The 21,891-nt window shown below is 47.9% G+C and overlaps 1 protein-coding gene across 1 annotated transcript in view; it reads left to right on the forward strand.

Moving 5' to 3' along the window:
- LOC311312081 (glutamate receptor ionotropic, kainate 2) overlaps positions 1–21,891 on the forward strand; it is a gene marked incomplete at both ends in the record, with an annotated part of 148,148 nt that overhangs the window by 81,574 nt on the left and 44,683 nt on the right. The window contains 3 exons of the mRNA XM_084441950.1: positions 14,554–14,697; positions 16,493–16,600; positions 19,010–19,123. Coding sequence (XP_084298076.1) covers positions 14,554–14,697; positions 16,493–16,600; positions 19,010–19,123 — 366 coding nt within the window. The remainder of the gene's footprint in view (positions 1–14,553; positions 14,698–16,492; positions 16,601–19,009; positions 19,124–21,891) is intronic.

Consider the following 21,891-nt stretch of genomic DNA (forward strand, 5'->3'; position numbering starts at 1 on the left):
ACCTCACACACACACACACACACACACACACACACACACTTACCCACCCACTGCTCCTATTTCCTGACGATATCTCCGGCCAGGGGGAGCAGGCGGAGGGTGGGGGCTGGCCGGAGGGGGTCATGAGGAGGGCGCGGCCCCCCCCCCCCCCGCTCGTCCCCCAGCTTCCACGGGGGAACATTGTCAACAGATGTTATCCGGGAAGTAATCACGCCACAAAATGGTGGGTGGTTTATTATTATTTTCCCTTTTTTGGGAGTACGGCAGAGTAACAGCCACAGCTACCAAGAAGCAGCGCCGGAGGGAGCGTTTCATGTTTGCCGCACCGCACACACACACACACACACACACACACACACACACTGCGTATAAACATCTGTGACGGGAGCCAGAACCCAGCATTTCCTTTTTTTTTATTATAAAGCCAACACATCCCCAGAGGAAAAAAAATGAGATTAATTTGTGTTTGCAAGAAGACGTCGTAGCGCTGTCACCATCCAACAGGAGCTGCTGCAGAAGCTCCACAGTGAGGGAGAGGAGGAGAGGGGGAGAGGGGGAGGGATGGAGGGGTGGAGGGATGGAGGGACAGACGGAGAGATGAGAGAGGACCGAGGACGGACTAATGAGAGGTTGCAGCCTCCTCAGCCCGCTCTGGCGCTGTTGGCCAAACAAAGAAGCTCCTCAAACTCAATTAAAGGCTAGATTTCCCCCAGGAAGGAAGGACATATGAAATTATCCTTGCTTGTTAAACCTGCCACTTAATTTCACTCAAATTATTACTTATGATCCCGGGGAGCCCGAGGCTAATTGCAGCCGCTCCTCCTTCTCCTCTGTTTGTTTAACAGTGACGGTGACGGTCTGGTCCGCTGGTCCTTGTGTGATGGAGGGCTGTGTCACTGCTGGGATCATCAATGCTCCATTGTAACTTGATATGAAGTAAAAAGGGAGATCATTCTGTTGACAGTTCTGTGTTTGAAGTGCATGGAGATGTATTTATCTATCTATCTATCTATCTATCTATCTATCTATCTATCTATCTATCTGTCTGTCTGTCTGTCTGTCTGTCTATCTGTCTATATGTCTGTCTGTCTATTTATTTATTTATTTATTTATTCTTGTTGATGCAGGTGGATGATGTCATATTCTCATGTCATAATCGTTTCACACTATGTTTTTTTTTGTGGTAAGAGACAGTCACTTCGGCGTCTCAGTACGGTGCTTAAAAGAAGTTGGCTGACCGTTTGCCTGCCGGTGACACTGAGCGATCCCTCTGGCCATCACTAATTAAAGCGCTGTGTAATTCCATAGACAGGAGGAGCAGATCAGTTACTGTGATGAAACGCTGCTCTGACATTGACAGAAAGGCTTTTCTGAATGTCACAGGGAGCCACGCCTTCTCGATAAATCACCGGCGCTGGAAATGAAAAACAGGGCGCTCCTGTTTTCACACACACGCACGCACACACGCACGCACGCACGCAGATGCACCAGAGCCAACCGGCAGATCTGACCTAGTTCACTGAGAGACAGGTCCTCCTGTGCCTGCAAAAAAAATTCTCGGTGCAAAATCTTCCCCTCAACAACATCCCCCCACGGTAGCATCATCCATCCTCCCAACAACATCTCCCCGCGGTAGCATCATCCGTCCTCCCAACAACATCTCCCCGGACGACAGCGTCTTCAATCTCCCCACCCGGAGGGAGATCTTAAGCTCGGGATTAGCTTCTCCAATTTGTGAATTGAAACTTGCGTCTTTGTTTCCATTTAATCACGGGCTTGTTTCAAGCTGCCAACGGACAAACCAGAGGAGAGGAGGTAGAAATATGCACTCTCGCTGTACAGAGGAGCGGATTAAAAATAATATCATATCGCACCCGCCCCGGAAAATGACTCCTAATCTCACAGAAGAGAATGAAGGAAGACCCCTTTGAATAGTGGTATAATTACGGAAAAATCCATTAGGCTGTGCTAATGAATTTCCAGAGCGACAGATCCATTTCTCCAAGGTGAATATGTGCTCATTAGAAGATAAGAGTTGCAGAAAGCATGCTTGCGATATGACTTTAGTGGTCTGTTGCACTTGACAGACAGAGCTGCTAGAACTGCTACAAGTGTTTTTGCCATCAATGTAATGTGGATTCACTAGTAGCCTACCCAGCTAATCGTTTGAGGTGAGATTTAGAACAATGTAATGCTATACTAGGCAATATTATACATATACAATTTACATTTTGCGTGTGGGAGGGAAGTGTAATTTTTCAGGCATGTGAGAGAGAAAATGGGCCAGTGAGAACATGTCAGGTTTGGTACTGTACCTAATCAAGAGATGGCCGACAAGATCAATATATCATCCTGGAATTGACCTGGAATTGACTGTACCAGTAGGGTAGATTTTCATCACCTAGAAATCTTGACAGGTTGGGATCATTGAAAGGTCTTTCTCTTTCTCAGTGCGTGTGTGTGTGTGTGTGTGTGTGTGTGTGTGTGTGTGTTTGTGTGTGTGTGTGTGTGTGTGTGTGTGTGTGTGTGTGTGCGTGTGTGCGTGCGTGCGTGCGTGCGTGCGTGCATGTGTTTGCGCTCATTTGTTGATGGGTTGAAGGTGAATCATCTGATTTACTTTCAATTAGAGTAAGAGAGCATTAATGACGGCCAAGTCAGTTGCCAATTGGCCATTGTTGTCAGGGAGGCTTCACATCAGGACAACAGGAGATTGACAAGGCATGGGGGGTCCTGGAACACCACTCAACATCCCCAGAGAGCCGGGATTGAAACAGGAGCCTGCTGTTCCAATCCCGGCAGCCAAAACCACAATAATTACTCTGCTGTTACTGCTCAAATGATCCGCCATTTTTCTCCCATCATCCTCCTCTTCACCCAGCCCTGATACCGATGTCGCCCACGCCGTGGTCATTGTCAGAACAGCGCTCGCAGCTAATAGCCTGTAGCCCCGCCTGTTGTGCTTGGCACCTCCATCGCTCACTGGCAGCCGGCCGCCATCAGCGGGACTCATTTCCCCACGTCGTTTGAGGCCCGCGGACCCTGATGGGGGGGGGGGGGTGCACATTGTCATTACAAAGGAAAGCCAGCCATAACAATGATAGGTTTTACACAGTCAATTTCCTCGTCCATTGAGCCGCGCTCCCGTGACAAGATTCTAAAGCGTAAAAGAAGGCGAAGGCGTCGCCCCTCTCTACCTCCCGTCGGGGTGTCAGAAAGTGCCTCTTTTTGACTGATTTTATCTCCCAACAAAAAAAATCACCTTTAATCTAACGGCCACTTGCTGCATTCATAGCCACGGGTCACTGGAGGCGCTTTCGTGGGAGAAGATTTAAGAGGAGACATGTTATTTCTGTGAAAAGGAAACCACCATCAAGCCGTTTGGTGGATATGGCCTGAGGTCGGGTCACAGGAATGAATAACAACTTGCGGGTCGTCCGCCTCGCACTGTTGCTTATGCACCGCGAGTCCCACAATGCACTGCAGAGGAGCACAGCAGCCCGAGTGATTGGCAGCTGCAGTCTGCAAGCTCAGCCCTCTCTCTTTACCTCTCTCTCTCTCTCTCTCTCTCTCTCTCTCTCTCCCTTCCTTCCCCCTGTCCCCACACTGCCACATTGTTGTAACAAACTCGTTACTCACCGTGCCAACTCGAAATAACACCCAAAGCTGGGGCAATTTTATGATTCATTTAGCCCAATAAAGATCCTTTATTAAAGTTTTACTTATCAATAATAGGCTCTGTGTTATTGGGTTTGGGACTGTGAGCTGTGGAGAATTGGAGCTGACAAGAGAGAACAGAGACATAGATGAGTGCAGGGGATGAAGGGACTGGAACACAGGATGCTGCTGTGTGTGCTGCACACACACACGCACACACGCACACACACACACACAGAGAGAGAGAGAGAGAAACCGCCCAGAGTCAATTTCCCTATCAATTTCACAGAAATGTGCACCATCACTGTTGCGTACACAATTAGGCATCCATGCAAGGATGTATTTTCCCCCCCTGCCATGTGGCATGCCTTGTGGGGGGGGGGGGGTTGCATTGAGAGTTGGGGGGGTTTGGGGTGGGGGTGGGGGGGGGGTTAGTCGTGAATGGGGAGACCCAGGGCCGTGTGCAGTGGGGTCAGAGGGGGTTGTTGGCTAGCAGGAGCAGATTTTAATCAGGATTTTAATCACGCTGGAGATCCAGGGTCCCCGAGGGCACCAGGCATCACATCACATTACAGTCTGGGCCCAAATAATAACCGGCACACACACGCACACACACACGCATGCACGCACACACACACGCATGCACGCACACACCCACACACACACGCACACACACATACACACACACACACACAAACTACAGTAGTAGGCCCGAAATATCAGATCATCCAGGCAGGCTGTCTCCTCCAGGCCTGTGCTCTCCCTGCGACCTCCGCTGCCCCCGACTCTCACTAATGAAACTAATGGAGGGGATAAGTGATGCACCCCCCCACCTCTCCCTCTCTCTCTCTGTCCCTCTCTCTCTCTGTCTCTCTCTCTCTCTGTCCCTCTCTCTCTCTGTCCCTATCTCTCTCTCTGTCCCTCTCTCTCTCTCTCTGTCCCTCTCTCTCTCTCTCTCTCTGTCCCTCTCTCTCTCTGTCTCTCTGTCTCTCTGTCCCTCTCTGTCTTTCTCTCTCTGTCTCTCTCTGTTTCTCTCTCTCTGTCTCTCTTTCTGTCCCTCTCTCTCTCTCTGACTCTCTCTATCTCTCTCTCTGTCTCTCTTTCTGTCCCTCTCTCTGTCTCTCTCTCTCTCTCTCTCTCTCTCTCTCTGTCTCTCTCTCTCTGTCTCTCTCTCTCTGTCTCTCTCTCTCTCTGTCTCTCTCTCTCTCTCTCTCTTTCCCTCTCTCTCTGTTCTGTCCCCCTGTCTCATCTCTCTCTCTATTCTCTCTCTATGCTCTCTCTCTATTCTCTCTCTATGCTCTCTTTTTCTATCTCTCTCTGCTCTCGCTCTGTTCTCTCTCTCTCTCTGTTCTCTCTCTCTCTCTCTCTCTCTCTGTTCTCTCTCTCTGTTCTCTCTCTCTCTCTGTTCTCTCTCTCTCAAATTCAAATTCTCTCTCTCTCTGTTCTCTCTCTCTCTCTCTCTCTCTCTCTCTATTCTCTCTCTCTTCCTCTCTCTGCTCTCTCTCTGTTCTCTCTCTCTCTCTGTTCTCTCTCTCTTCCTCTCTCTCTTCCTCTCTCTCTCTCTCTGTGTTCTTTTGTTCAGGCCTGGTTAGAGAAATGGCCGTGCTTGTGATGGTCAAAGATGGGTTGCCATGGTGGCACTGCTTCCTCCAGGAATGGTGGGGCTGCCTCGGAAGAGAAGAAACGCTTCAGAACGGCGTCCAGCGTAGCTCCGCCCCTCCGCGTGCGTCTGCGCCTGTTCTTCTTTCAGATTCAGATTCAGACAACTTTATTGATCCCACGTGGGGCAATTCATTTGTAGCTTGCTCAAGTAACAAAAGCATTTGAACAACAACAACAACATACAACAACAATATTCCATGCTATACACAGTCCAGTAAAACAGACAACAAGGTCGTTGTCAGGAACATTTAAGTCAAAAGGTAAAAAGATCTCTGATAGTTCTGTCAAGGACAGTGTATAGGCTACTTAAAGTGATTACCGTCTGAATTAAGAAGTCTGATAGCCGAGGGGATAAAAGATTTAGAGTGACTGTTGGTCTTACTCAAAGGAACATGATAACGGCGGCCAGAAGGTAACAGCGAAAACTGCTGAGACAGAGCATGGAGAGGTTGGTTAATGATGCTCTTCGCCTTCTTCACCACCTGGTCCTCCGAGAGAGAACACAGGTCTCTGTTTGACTCCAGTTATTTTGGAGCACACTCTGACTATATTCGGTAGGCTGTTCTTATCTTTAATGGATAGACCACTGAACCAACAGATAAAAGAAAATGTTAAGAGGCTTTCAATAAAAGAACCATAAAAAGTACTCAGGATCTTCTCACTAACATTAAAAGAGTTCAGTTTCTCAACAACTCGAACCTCTGCTGACCTTTTTTTTAACAATGGACTCTATATTTGAGTTCCCAGATACCTGTACTGTAGGATTCATCAATCTGGACATCCTCATCGTGAATAACACTGGCTTGATGATCGGAGTTATGTCTGAAGTCAATTATCCTATCTTTAGTTTTGGAGACATTGAGGTCCAGGTAATTATCATCACACCATTTCACAATGTTGTGAAGTCCAGGTCCATGATCAGTCTCGGAGCGCTGCAGTAGGGATACAAGGACGGTGTGGTCTGAAAACTTGACCAGATGCCTGTGGTCATGAAGAGATCAGCAGCTGTCTGTATACATAATAAATAAGAGGGGAGACAACACATAACCTTGGGGGGAGCCAGTGTTAGATATAGATATATTGGACATCTGTCCATTGACAGAGACCTGCTGGAGCCTCTAAGTGAGAACATTTAGAATCAGCATGAGAAGCTGGTGTGGGAGATTGAAATAAGCTGATTTATATGGTTTATTTGTGTTAGAAATGTGCCTATGATCTACACATTTACCTTCTCCAAGACCCTCAGTCCCAGTTTACTGTAGCTGCCCTTCCACCCTCGACTCTCTCTCTCTCTCTCTCTCTCTCTCTCTCTCTCTCTCCCCCTCCCTCTCCCACCCTCGGCTCTCTCTGTCTCAGTTCAATTCAATTCCATTGGCTTTATTGGCATGACGTAACACTGTACATATTGCCAAACCAGCGTTTGGACATTGACAAGCAAGATTAATTAGAAAGAGCAAAGAAACATACAGTAGGCTACTACAAGACAAAACAAATGATCAGTTTTCGATATAACAGCAACAGCAAGAAACAGTAAATAAATAAATAAATACATTGATTAATTAAAATTTAGGAGAAAACAAATGATCTCTCCCTCTCTCTCACCCTTCTCTCTCTGTTCTCTTTCTCTCTCTCACCCTCCTCTCTCTCTCTCTCTCTCTCTCTGTTCTCTTTCTATCTCTCTCACCCTTCTCTCTCTGTTCTCTTTCTATCTCTCCCACCCTCCTCTCTCTCTCCCACCCTTCTCTCTGTCTCTTTCCCTCTCTCCTCTCTCTGTCTCTCTCTCTCTGTCTCTCTCTCTCCTCCTCTCTCTCTTTCTCTCTCTCTCAGTCCTTGCAGCAGATCCATGATGGGATGACTCCCAGTGGGCCCCTGCTCTGTTTGTGTGCGACCACTTTCCGTATTGATCAGCTGGTCGCCCCGGGCGGTGCTAATCCATGCGTTTGGGCAGCGGCGGCGTCGGGGGGGGTGATTCTATCGGGTCTGTGAGCGGCTGGGGCCGTACCGGCGCACAGAGACGACGGGTCCAGGTCTGATGCTCACACCTCCAACAATCGGCTCTACCATGGGGGGGGGGGGGCTTCCGGCCCCCTGCTCTGGGTCAACTCTGGCTGGGAGAGGCCCCCACCGCACCTGTGTTTTGATCCGCCATTGGTTCTCCTCGGGACGTCGAGATCCACTAGATCCCCCCCCCCCCCCACACACACACACACACAGAGGTTAGCCTATAAGATCCCCTCCGTCATTCTGCAGAGACGTGCCAGTGCGCTGTAACAAAGGGGGGTTAGCTGTAAACTAGCCGCATAGCTCATCAACAGAGCCAGCCGGCACCTCAGACGCCACGCAGAGAGACATCTCTACACTTCCTGTGTTCATTCATCGCCCCAGTCACACCGGTGACTCATGGCCATGTGTGCCATTCACCAGCTTCTCTATGGGTGTATTGATACTGCATGACTCATCATTAGTGTTTGCGAACAGATATGAAGTGTGCAGACGTGTGTGTGTGTGTGTGTGTGTGTGCGGAGCGCGACTCCTGCTGGCAGTGCGTGCGAGGGGCTTAGCCGTGGCCCGCTTGTGCAGCTCTAAACCCACCCCTCGATGCTCCCCAGCGACCCCCTTCCTGTCCCCAGTGACCCCCTGCCAGTCCCCAGCCATCGCCTACCTGTCCCCAGCGTCCCCCTACCCGTCCCCAGCGTCCCCCTACCCATCCCCAGCCATCGCCTACCCGTCCCCAGCGTCCCCCTACCCGTCCCCAGCCATCGCCTACCTGTCCCCAGCGCCCCCCTACCCGTCCCCAGCGTCCCCCTACCCGTCCCTAGCGTCCCCCTACCTGTCCCCGTGTGTTTATGTTTCAATCAAAAGAGCCAAAGCGTCGTGACTGAGCGGCTGGTGGAGCTCCGGCTAGCCCCCCCCCCCCTCCGTCACCTGGCTGATTATCTGCATAATGCCCCCCGATCCTTTTCCCACGAGGCCAGGCGTGTGTTGGGCTGTCACGCTCTCCCCCGCTGACGTCGTGTCCTCTGTATTCCTCAAGGGAATTGAGAAATAAATCTGTCTTTCTTTTCTTGTATCAAGAGGTCCTCCTCAGCAAAACAAACAAAAAAAATCATATTTTCCACTCAGAATGAACCCAGAAAGTCGAAATTGAAAACTTACAATGAGGAATTCCACGTGATCCCCAAGACCAGCGATAACGCCTCCTGCTTTTCTCGTGCGGCGATGTTGACGATGCGGTCGAGGGAGGGGACAGTCTGCAGCTGTCACGTCGGGCGCTGGCATTTTAACAGTTTATAGAAGTGCTGGAATCAATCTGGACTCAAAAGATGTAATAAATCCTTTATCTCGCCTTGCACGAGAGGAGAGGGGAGTACTGAGGCGAAAACTAAACGCCGTTGGAAGTGAATGCTCATATTGGCTGACACAAGGGAAAAGCAGGTTTTAAAGCGTTTAGGTTTAATTCCGTTCAGGAGTGACATAATTGATTTTAATGAGATGTTTATAGAGTGAAGTGGCGTTCTTGCTGAGGCGTTTGCGAGTCTGCCTGATGGGTCCTCCTGAGCCCTGTGCCGAGGGGAAAGAAAGAGGCAACAACAGCCATTACTGACAGAACTCACACGGCTTTCTTTCTTTCTTTCTTTCTTTCTTTCTTTCTTTCTTTCTTTCTTTCTTTCTTTCTTTCTTTCTTTCTTTCTTTCTTTCTTTCTTTCTTTCTTTCTTTCTTTCTTTCTTTCTCTCTCTTCTCCCTCCCCCTCTCTCTCTCCTCTCTCTCTCTCTCTCTTTCCTCACTCTTTCTCACTCTTCTCTGAGTTTATTTCACATCGTCTCTGCCAGCTACTCATGCATTCACCCTGTGAAAGCAGCTGAATTTGTTTTCTTACTCCGAAACATTGCTGGGTGCATGAGACAGAGAAAACCCGGAGGATCTGGATCTGCTATTCCTCAGCTCTGGGCTTTTCTACCTGAATCCTCTCATGGTTGTCTCATCTACTGCTGGAACCTCCCACTGCCTCAACCTCTACCCAGAATCCTCCAGCCATCGCACTGCCACTAGGCTGCGCTCAGTTCCTCCTAGGTTGATTGACAGGTGTAATATGTACGTGTGCGTGTGCGTTTGTCTGTGTGTGTAGGTGTGTGTGTGTGTGTGTGTGTGTGTGTGTGTGTGCGTGTGTGTGTGGAGCAGAGAACGAGAACAGGCAGTATTGTTTCCTTCCGTTCCCACATCTCCCCTCTCAGCTCGCATCATGCATCATGCCCACCTCCACAGGGGAAAAGACACACGCTGGCAACCAAGATGCCCCCCCCAGACAGACAGCCAGTCAGACTGACAGACAGCCAGCCAGCCTCCCATGGCATGGAACAGGGAAACTGATACCTTAATCAATTGTCTAATTTACTCATCTCTATCTGAAGGAGTAAGTTTTTGACTCAATCAATTGACCTTAAGACCATGATATGACGCTATAATGATGTGATCAAAGCTTATAAAATGTATTGAAGTTATACTAATCAGTTATCGAAGTAACATGAAAACACAATTAAATGGATAAACGTGGCAATATGAAAACTCAGCAAATGAGATGAAAATGTCACAGATTATTAGCCTAGCGTCGCCAGCCTGATCTCACAAGCTCGCATCCGATTTCACTCCGTAGATCAATCTGGACATCCAACCGCTCTAACGGAATCCGCTCAAACAGAAATTTGTTCATGCCAATTGCAACCATTTATTTAATATGGGACAGGTTTAATAAGATGACAGAACAGAGGAAGGCTGATTGGTTGTAGGTCTATCCAATTGCGTCCAGAGGCTTTTTGATCTACGCCCGTTGGTAACGCCCTTTGGGACTCGGAAAGCAACTGTGAGTTTTCCAGACCCTTTGAATTTTTGGAAACCGGGTCTGGTGAAGCCAGGCTAACAGATTATCACAGACTGTCCTAAATTCTTTAAGATTAAAACAACGCTTGTATCAACACCGCACAGGAGAACAGTTGGATTGCGACCTTATGTTGGCGTGCTGGAGAATGGACTTCAAAGCCCACAATGTTCTGCTCAGAGGACTGTTAAAGGCACGTAGCTGCTGTTGTGGTTGCTCAATTCGATGACGGGGGCATCGCGCCTTTGCTTCCCCGTCGAAACAGTCTTTCGAGGGTAGACCATTGATGAATGCTGGATAGCGTGTAGCAGAGATTCAGAGTTCAATTTCAGAGCTGTTGGGTGTACAGCGAAATGAAATGGTTCAGAGTTGAGGATAGTTGTGAAAAGTTGCAAATATCTCATGCAAAACTTCTGCTCTTGCCAGAAGCCGGATCCTTGAAATTGTTTGTGGATATACTTAAGTTACTGTACCTCGACTCATTGCTATCTTAGAGAGGAGATCTAGCTTTTCAGCAATTTCACTGAGACAGATTGATTTACATCAGTCAGCACAAACTTGATCCTTTGAGTTACAAAAGAAACACGAGAGACAAAAGAGTTTCTTTAGCATGTCCAGAGCTTATATTCAACAGGAAACTAAGGTGTGTCCTGTTTGCACAGACAGCGGTGATTGGTCACTCACCCAGGGTGAGGGGTGTGTGTGGTCTCTGACCACCACTCACTTCCCTCAAAAGGGAAACCAAGGGTTTTTATAGAGTCTGGATTAATCAAATATCCCAGTTCTGGTTTCAACATGATTGGCATTTCCCCAACATGCATAATCAACTGATTCATGATTTTTGCTCCAGATTGATATCAAACATCGCTAGGTTGACTTGGCAGCACAACATCAGATACTTACAAAACACAGGAATACTGGTTACAATACAATGCATCAATGCCCATGCTTTATTCCTAGGGCTCATTCTCATTGTGGTTGCATCACATAGTTGGGGGAAAGTAACTGAACTCTATTAATGTCAGAAAGAGACATTGTGCATCTCCCTTTGTTTCACTGTGTGAAAAGTCTGCTGGGAGCATCGTGGGCTGGAGGAATGTTTTCGAAGCTGGATTTATCTAAATTGCCGGGTTTAGGGCAGGAACCCTCCATAGCATTTCTATGAGAAAGGGCCAGATCCTCTCAGCACCATGAGGAGAGAAAGAGTTAATGACTCACTGGTCACTGGCCTCCAGAGCATTCTTGTCAGGTTTACGGAGGTTTTGACAGGAAGCGGCCCAAATAAACCATGTTTCCCTCTGCGTGAGCTTCTATTGATTGGTCACTGCGTATGGGAGACAAGAGTATCCCTGGATTGGGCCTGGGGCCTGCTGGTCTTATCAGGAGTAGCTCGAGAGCACCGACATTCTTCTTCATTCGACATGTCTTTGAGATGGCCCCACAATATGGTCTGATTGTTGATCATATCTGTCATGTCCATAATCTGCCACGCGCACACACACACACACACGCGCGTAAGTGGTGATTGACTCTGGACAAAGGCATCCACACCCTACCATTATCATTCAACGGCATGTTTAGCCTCAACCTTTCCAGCACCCAATCAGGAGTGAGAGTGAGCAAAATGACAGGTCTGAGGGTGATTTATTCAGCAGGACAGTAGTTTCCGACATAGCCTCAGGCGTGATTTCCATACAGAAAACGCGGAGAGCGATGATGATTGCTTTTCAATCAAGCAAGACAAACACTAATTGGATTTGTATTTTTATTTTCAGAGGGACCCTGCTATTAGCGGTTTGTGTGGCGAAGCGGGGATGACTGGCGTTTCTCTGATAGCGCCTTTGATTCTCCTCTCTCTTAGCAGACTGTTTACTCTCGGCGCTCTGTTGTTCAGCTTGGCGGCCTGCTATCAGATGTTGTGTCTGGGTGTGTCGTGCCCTGAGATTTTTTTTAAATCCTTGTTTGTCTAATATCCTGTGAGCTTGACTTTAGTGCTATTTTTCAAATTAAGGGATACTTTCATACGTGTGTGTTTTTGTAGTAGACCCCCCCCCATACACACACACAATATCTCAAACCCCTCCTCCCAGTATAGTCTTGTCCCACAGATGTACTGTACATACTGATGAATAGTGTTGTTGTCAAGACCACGTAAACTGAGACAAAGTCATGACCAAGACCAGCGTGTATAGAGACCGAGTCAAGACCAAGACTTTGAGGGTTGAGACCGAGTCAGGACCAAGACCAAAGCAGGGCGAGACAGAGTCAAGACCAGGACCAGACCAGCGCGAGTTCCTCACTGCATGACACACTCACAATAAAACATGGAACATGCAAACCATAGACACTCCTCAAATTGATCTGGCAAGTTGTCGGTTACATTTGAAGTGGGAAGCTTTACATTAACTAGACAATAAATACATTCAACAATGCATAGGCAGTTCAGTGATATTCCCGCAGTTGTGGTCTTGACTGGCCTTGAAATAACATCCCTCTCTTTGTCCGAGACAGAGAGAAGACCGAATACAAATGCAATCGATTCCGAGACGAGACAGAGGCATTCACACAGTGAACACTACCGATGAACAACCTGAGTGTCTGGGTACTTAAAACCATTGGGGCCAACATAATCACCGTCTCGAAAACACAAGCAAGGCCACAGCCAAGAGAAAACACACACCTCAGGACTGGGGGTCCATTTCAGTTTAGTCAATTCAGGAAGTGAGATTCATCTAACACATAAAAATGCTAACCTCTGCCTGTCTGCCCGCTGTCCGTCTGTCCATCTGTCCCTGGACTCTCCTCGGACACCGTTGGCCTAACAGCGTTCATATTTGGCACGGGTATCCGCAGGGGTCCCGGACAGACCGTGACAGGGACGGATTTTTAATTAATTTAAGTTTTGGTTAATTTTAACATAAAATACACCAGCCAATAGAAATACTGCTCCGGATAGAACCCCGCCCTCAGCGTTCCTGCTGCCTACTCTAGAATTATCTAGCCTGCTCATCAACTGCAAGCAGCTGCAGCTTTGATACAAACACTGAACTATTACCTCACTCCAGCCTTCTCTAGAATTATTCTTCTGTCGCTCAGCTTTGCCCAACTTTAGTGCGTTCTATTGTCCACCCAACACTAGTAGCTAGCTAGCTTGCTAACCATATACCAAATAACCAAACCATGCAAGCTATCATTCAGACGGGACTTGCCAAACACAACATGGCCGCTATGTTCTGGGGGGAAATGGGCATATAAAGGACTAAATGGACGCTTACTGATCACTCTAGCGGGTATCAAGACTACAGTAGCAGATACATTGATTGGATGGGCTAGGCTGGTGTAGCAGATGTATAGTACTATATATATAGTTGCTGTCCAGAGTGCTCCAATGGGACTAGTTTGAAATATACAAGTACTTTTTCAGTGTAAATTCTGATTCAATTGAACTGACTAACTAATTGTTGAACCCAACCCAAATACACATGCAGTACCTACAGTTCATTGAACAATCGTGCTTTCCTATGGAATAGAATATCATTTTCTCCAGGACGGTTGATGTTTTTCAAAAGTAATGAAGAGAGAGAAAGTGTGATGAATGTAATTAGATAACTGTAACTCACATCGTCCCGCGGTGATGTGACGAAGCCCGTTAACTGTCACGGTCTGTGACTGTTGGTTGGGCGGCTGTGACTCAGGAGGTAGAGCGGGTCGTCCATTGATCATAGGGCTGGCGGTTCGAATCCCGCCTCCTCCTGTTCACATGCTGAAGTGTCCTTGGGCAAAGACACTGAACCCCAAATCGTTCCCAATGAGCAGGCTAGCACCTTGCATGGCAGCTGCTGCCACTGGTGTGTGAATGGGTGTGAATGGGTGAATGAGAGGCCATTTTAAAGCGCTTTGGATAAAATCCATTTAGCATGACCGTGGTGCTGGACCGAGCGTGCTTGTGGTGATGACCCTCTGTGTGCTCTCGCTGCTTCCTGTTAACTGTGACGGTCTGTGTCCGTGGTTACGGTGGCTGAGGGGGTAGAGAGCCGGGGGAGTTGAACCGGTCCAATGACAGGTGGGGGGATACAGCCTTGACCAATCGCACGCGATGTGACCTTGTATAACTACGGCGAGGAATGGAGAAAATTAGATAGATGGATGGATGGATGGATGGATACAGTAGGTAGGTACGTAGATAGATAGATAGATAGATAGATAGATAGATAGATAGATAGATAGATAGATATTATACATGGTTTATGGAACGGCTAACCATTGTATGATTACGATACAGTGGCATGAGCCCGTGATGACCCCGTGATGACCCCGGTCTCGTCTCTCTCTCTCTCTCTCTCTCTCTCTCTCTCTCTCTCAGACGGACGCTGCGCTCATGTACGACGCCGTGCACGTGGTGGCCGTGGCAGTGCAGCAGTCTCAGCAGATCACGGTCAGCTCCCTGCAGTGCAACCGACACAAACCCTGGCGCTTCGGAAACCGCTTCATGGCCCTCATCAAAGAGGTAAAGGATGGACACACACACACGCATGAACGCACGCACACACACGTGTGTGTGTATGTGCGTGTGTGCGTGTGCGTGCGTGCGTGTGTCTGTGTGTGTGTGTGTGTGCGTGTGTGTGTGTGGAGCAGAGATGTGGCAGAGAACAAGAACACACACACACACATTGTATGTGTTTTGTGTGTTTTACATGTTATGTACATTCATACTCCTCTGGGATGAGCCATGTTGACCTCTGGCTAGTGTTTGGCATCCATCTTTCCTAGAAGAAGTCTCTAAATTATTGTAATCTCGGCTAATTATCCCCCTGTGTGCTTGATTCTGGAAACGGGGACGGCTAATCCAAAGCTCCCTGTCAGTTAAGGGCCAGTGTTCGGCAGCCTATATTTGGGTAAATCCTCTTAACGCCTCCTAGCCCTCAGAGATACAGTATCACCCCAACTGAACATCGCTTAGACTCCTGCTGCCAAATGGGTGGGGGTGTTGGGGGGGTTGTGGCAGTGCGGACTGGCACAAGTATTTTTCCACAAAAGCATAATGGCTCTTCCCCTCCAACCTCCTTGCAATTAATCATACAAACATATCTCTTCCCCCTCTTCCCAGTCTCATACCCCTCTCTCTCTCTCTCTCTCTCTCTCTCTCTCTCTCTCTCTCTCTCTCTGAGACTTGAGGTTATTTAACTCTATAGGAGCAGTAGGAGTATATAACTCTATAGTGTTATATACTGACTGGAGTGGATAGTGGCTCATGTAAGACATTAGTGTGGAGTCTGACGGCCGCTACACAGTAACCCAGGGTGATGCTCTACACAGGCCTACATGACACTACCTCCGCATGGCGGGAGAAACTCTTCTATATGTACAGATAACATTCATTTGCAAAACTCTGCTCGGCTAGATTCCGACAGAGAAAAGGACAACTATGTCTGAGATCAAGAGTTCACTGATCTGGGCCACTTTCATAGATTTCAGTCAGTCCATGGCTCTCTCCACACCTGCACAGATTGTGTAATTACTGGACCTTCTCTGTGACAAATGTGGTTCAGGGGTCAGGGCAGTCATCTGTGCCCTGAAGAAAACAATATTGACAAGTATAAATCAATATTTATACATTTATGTGGGTTGCATTTATGAAGCTGTTTGCGCAAGCTGTGTGTGACTGTATATGTGTGTGTGTGTGTCTGTGTGTTTCTGCATTTTGCCGTAAGGTGAACTCTTGTACTCTGGTGAATGTATCTTTTAGGGTGTGTGTCTACCGGCAAGCTGTATTTTAGAGCTGGCGCTGTTTTCTTGTTGTTGACAATGGGTAATGAGCTCTAGGGTGCTATAGAGATGAGAGCTGTGTTCTTAACATTTTTAGCGCTATAGCGCCATGAGCTCTAGACTTCTTTTTTCGCAGTTGAAAGAAAGTGAACTTTTTTGGTTTAAAGCGCGTACTGTAAAAGGCTTTTCTGAGGACGAGGACGTCTGTTTTTGGCCAGACTGCAGACAGCGAACGTTAGCGCTAGCTAGCATTAGCTAGCTCTCTTAACTTGGCTTGTTAATCTGCAGTCTGCAAACACACAACACTCGCTGCTAATGTACCTGTAGCTGTAAAACATGGGCAGCCTAGCCAGCTCTAAACTCCAGCTCTAGTGCTCTCTAATCAGCTGCACGCTTGCCGCTGTTCAGCTACATACAGCTCGCCGGTGGATTTATGCCAGGTGTCCTCTGACTGTGTGCTGTGTGATTCTGGTGGATCGCAGTGTCCTTTATAGGCCCACTGGGACGGTCTGACTGGATCTCTCTCTCCTCTATAGGCCCACTGGGACGGTCTGACTGGAAGGATTACTTTCAACCGGACCAACGGCTTGAGAACAGACTTCGACCTGGATGTGATCAGTCTGAAGGAGGAGGGGCTAGAGAAAGTAAATAATCCAGTGTGTGCGTGTGTCTGTGTGCGTGCGTGTGTGTGTGTCCGTGCGCGTGTGTGCATGCGTGCGCATGTGTGTATGTTAGTCAGACGATGATAGACGTTCATGTAAGTATAATCACTCACAAATTCTTACCAAAACCACAGATACAAACATTCTTACACACACCACATACTCTTACACACACACACGCATGCACACACACACACACACACACACACACACACACACACACACACCCTCCCTTGCGTCTGCCTCTCAGCAGCTCCGACCCCCCATCTCTGCGGTGCGTGTGTCTGCACCTTCATGAATAATTTACTCTATTAATAAAACCCCTTCAGAAGCCCTCCAGCTTCATGAAGGCTAAATTAAAGAGTTGATTTGCAATTACAAAGCCCATCTCAGGCCCCGGCGCTGGGCATCAGAGGGGCTGGACCACTGCTACTGACACCCGGGGTGGGGGGGCAGGAGGAGACAGGGGAGGGACGGAGGAGAGAGAGGGGAGAGACAGAGGAGAGAGAGGCTGGGTGGGACAGGGGAGAGAGGCAGGGGGAGACTTGGGGAGTCAGAGGGAGACATGGGGAGACAGGGGGAGACAGGGGGAGTCAGAGGGAGACAGAGGGAGACAGGGGGAGACAGAGGGAGACAGGCTGAGACAGAGGGAGACAGAGGGAGACATGCTGAGACAGAGGGAGACAGGGGGAGACAGGGGAGGGACGGAGGAGAGAGAGGGGAGAGACGGAGGAGAGAGAGGCTGGGTGGGACAGGGGAGAGAGGCAGTGGGAGACATAGGGAGACAGAGGGAGACAGGGGGAGACAGGGGGAGACAGGGGGAGTCAGAGGGAGACATGGGGAGACAGGGGAGACAGGGGGAGTCAGAGGGAGACAGAGGGAGACAGGGGGAGACAGAGGGAGTCAGGGGGAGACAGGGGGAGACAGGGGGAGACAGAGGGAGACAGGGGGAGACAGGGGGAGACAGGGGGAGACAGGGGGAGACAGGGGGAGTCAGAGGGAGACAGGGGGAGACAGGTGGAGACAGGGGAAGACAGAGGGAGACAGGGGGAGACAGAGGGAGTCAGGGGGAGTCAGAGGGAGACAGAGGGAGACAGGGGGAGGCAGAACCGCCCAGAGGTATGGGGGAGAGCGGGAAGGACAGGAGGACCCTGCAGCCGCGCTCTGACCTCGCCGTCCTCCAGGCTTCTCTGTGGGGAGATATGAGCACAGTTCACTGCTTACATCACTTCCTGCGGGGGGGTTTCGCCACCCCCTGACAGACTGAGGAGTTCACACTGTTGTCAGCGGTGTCCTCAGGGTGCTGGCTGGATATGATTCTCTTATTGTGTGGTTGAGCTGAAGAGGCAGTGTGTGTGTGTGTGTGTGTGTGTGTGTGTGTGTGTGTGCGTATAGTAGTACAATCTTCCTGTGCCGTGCTGGTTGTTACTGTAGGTACTGTAGTTTGTTACAGATATATGCTGATGTGTGATGTGTGTTATGCTGTGCTGTGTGTTATGTTATGTTATGTTATGTTATGTTATGTTATGTTATGTTATGTTACGTTACGTTACGTTATGTTACGGTATGGTATGGTATGGTATGGTATGGTATGGTATGGTATGGTATGGTATGGTATGGCATGGCATGGTATGGTATGGTATGTGTGTGTTGTGTTGTGTTGTGTTGTGTTGTGTTGTGTTGTGTTGTGTTGTGTTATGGTATGTTGTGTTATGTTATGTTATGATATGGCATGGTATATTATGTTATGTTATGTTATGTGTGTGTTAGACCTTGAAATGGTCATTCATGCTTTTATATCCTGTCGTTTAGATTATTGTAACCCTCTATACTCAGGGCTGAGCCAGAAACACACATCCCGCCTCCAGTGGTACAACATGCTGCTGCTAGGCCTTTAACTGATTCTAGGAGACGAGACCACATTACTCCCATCCTCGCCTCTCTTCACTCGTTGCCTGCAGAGTTGATTTAAAAATGTAGCTGCTAACTTTTAAAGCTTTGCATGGTCTGGCTCCGAGTTATATTTCAGTGCTAGTCCCCTATGAGCCTGAGTGTAGCCTGAGATCCTCGGGTAATGCTCTCCTAGTTATTATGAGAACATGCCTTTTCACCATAGGGGACAGGGCTTTTGCCGTACACAGTTGTGGAAAAACTTTTTCATACGTTTTTATGTATGTCATAGTACTTTTAGTGTGTGTGTGTGTGTGTGTGTGTGTGTGTGTGTGTGTGTGTGTGTGTGCGTGCGTGCGTGCGTGTGTGCGTATGTGTGTGTGTGTTTGTGTGTGTATGTGTGTATGTGTGTGTGTGTGTGTGTGTGTGTGTGTGTGTGTGTTGGGTAATGCGGGTTGTTAGGTAGTGTGTTACAGATGTATGTTGATGTGTGTGTTTCAGATTGGCACCTGGGACCCTCCCAGTGGCTTGAATATGACAGAGAACCAGAAAGGGAAGACAGCCAATGTCTCAGACTCCTTGTCCAACAGATCTCTGGTGGTCTCCACGATACTGGTAGGCTTGCTTCTCTCCTTTGTTATTGAGATCTTGGATTTTGTAAACAATTGAAAATGTAAACAATTAAGGGGCTTTCAAAACTAAATGGAATCGCAATAGTGCCACCGTCAGTGATCAGTTCATATCTAGAACTACTCGCAGACCCAACCAACAGGTGTCATTCCTTTAAAAACTATAAAAAATAAAGTTTAAACTTGAAGGTTCTCTAGCCTGACTGGGGTTTGGCTTTACCTGTTAAAGTCGCACTGAAATGAAAAAAGCATTCTGTCCCATTTTGGTTCACATAATTGGTCATAGTGTTCACCTATTCAACGATGTATGCCAAAAAAATTACAAAATTCTACTTTTGTTGTAGTCTTATATCAAAGTATATAATTTCTTACTTCCTGGAAAACGGTATGTCACGTGCAGTGACGACAACAGGTACCTTAGATTTTAGGCCAATAATCTCACGACATCCACCCATCAATTAACGCTATCCTTCTATCGAATCTGTCAAAAGTTCTTAAAACCCGTCCACTTGTCAATGTTCCAATCAAATTCCTCTAAACACATGTCCCATCCTCATAGCTTGTTTGCGTTGGAAATACATCAAACTACGGAAGTTAGATGATCTCATACATCCGTTTCAGTGCGACTTTAAAACTGTTCTTCTGACTGTGGCCTGTGGGTATATTCAAGTGAAGTATACCGTAGCCCAAAGCTTGGCACTCTCAAACGATCACTGCTCTGCGGGAGTCCTTTTCAATTGGGTGGGAACAGTTCCGGGCAGGTCTAATTGACTGATTGATTGTCCAAAAACATTTTACGCTTTACGCTCTTCTAGCCTTTCATTTGGGCCAATGGGAGAGCTGCTTCTCTCAGCAGTGTTGCTCTTCTAGCCTTTCATTTGGGCCAATGGGAGAGCTGCTTCTCTCAGCAGTGTTGCTAGGCCAGAGGATTGAGAGATGTCACACTGGGTAAAATGAGCTCTGTGTCCAGAACACAGTAACACTGTATCTTCTGAGAGTTCAGTCCTTGCTTAGACGCTATTTTAAAGTAAATGAAAAGGGGATTGTGGTTTCTAGTCTTCAAAATTGCTCCCAATCTATCATTCACGCTGCTCATGTTTCTGTCATGTTCCTGTCATGCATTTCACATCCTCACCCGCCACAACGCCCGTGTGTGTGTGTGTGTGTGTGTACGTGTGTGTGAGCGTGCGTGTGTGCGAGCGTGCTTGTGTGACCCATCGTGACAAAACAGGAAGCTTTTCGAATGAAAAAGAATTAAGGCAATTTATGATCCTACTATTAAGAAGCAGAGCGTAAAAATAACAGCGTCAAGCAAATTGCTGGTTGTCATTATTTTTCCCCTTGCTCTTTTTTCTTGGCCGCGTGCTGCGTGGTGATTGGATTGCTGTTATTAGTTAAGGCTCTACGAGGCTGTAATTGCCATATTGGGACTGAGTCATGGAGAGATATCGGATCACAGAGAAAGAGTTGGGAGGGCTCACAATAATTGGGTTTGCTACACGATTGATTGATGCACCGCTCGTATCCACCACCTCCATGTTTTGGCTGGCGCTGAACAGGAAGAGAGAAGGGCTTCAATGGCGCAGCGCACAGAGATATTGACCAATCAACAACAAGTTTGGCTAGGTTAGCTAATGTCTCCCACAGAGGTATGCTTCTCTGGTCCAGCTCTTGCTACAGCTGCTGTTGAAAAGAGAATTAAATCATTGTCCCAGAGCAACCAGTCATGGTAGTCCACCAATCAAACACCTCTATTTCCCCTGTGAGAGGTGCTGCTCACTGCCAATATATATTTAGTATGCGAGACACAAAAAACAGTTAATTGAAAACAATTCGATATGAGACTTTTATTTACTCCCACAGTTCAGTCTGTCATTCATCTGTCAGCATGAATTACTAAGTGGTACAAATCTACTATCTCTCTGGAGGGCGCTCTAGAATCAAAGAGAGAGTGGGGAGACAGAGAAAGAGAACAAGAGAGAGGGGGTAGAGAGAAAGAGAGAGGGAGAGAGACAGACAGAGGTAGAGAGAGAGGAGAGAGAGAGGGAGAAAGAGAGAGACAGGGGTAGAGAGAGAGGGAGAGAGAGAGGAGAGAGAGAGGGAGAAAGAGAGAGGGAAAGAGAGAGACAGGGGTAGAGAGAGAGGGAGAGAGAGAGGAGAGAGGGAGAGAGAGGGGGGAGAGAGAGGGGGAGAGAATGGATGAGAGATCATTGAAAGGGAAAGTGGCTGTGTGAGAGAAAGAAGCAGGCGATGAATATTGGTCACCATGAAAGATTAATGCTGGATCTGTGCTCGTCATTGAGCTGTTAGTTTTCTGTGGCGAATGCTATTGAAGGGCTGTGAGGGGACCAAACTACGGCTAGACCCAACTCACAGATTCACAGAACGTAGCTACGGCTAGAACCGACTCAGATTCACAGAAGCTATGGCTAGAGCCGACACAGATTCACAGAAGCTACGGCTATACCCGACTCAGATTCACAGAAGCTACGGCTATACCCGACTCAGATTCACAGAACCCAGCGCATGTGGGAAAGAGACAGATGTGAAAACACATTCATTAGAGCAGATTTAGAAAAATTAAGCTAAATGCCGGTGTAATCAAACTCTGTCGCTGAGAAGCTCCTCTGTGTACCCTGTTGATTACCCATGATACACCTCATCTTTCAAATGTGTCTTCTCAGTTATTGGCTGTTTGCTGTGTTCTCCGAGGACCAATTAGAAACGTAATAAAGCCCTGAACAGTATAGATCT

The sequence above is a fragment of the Borostomias antarcticus genome (assembly GCF_949987555.1).
Source record: "Borostomias antarcticus genome assembly, chromosome: 8".
Classification (NCBI taxonomy): Eukaryota; Metazoa; Chordata; class Actinopteri; order Stomiiformes; family Stomiidae; genus Borostomias; species Borostomias antarcticus.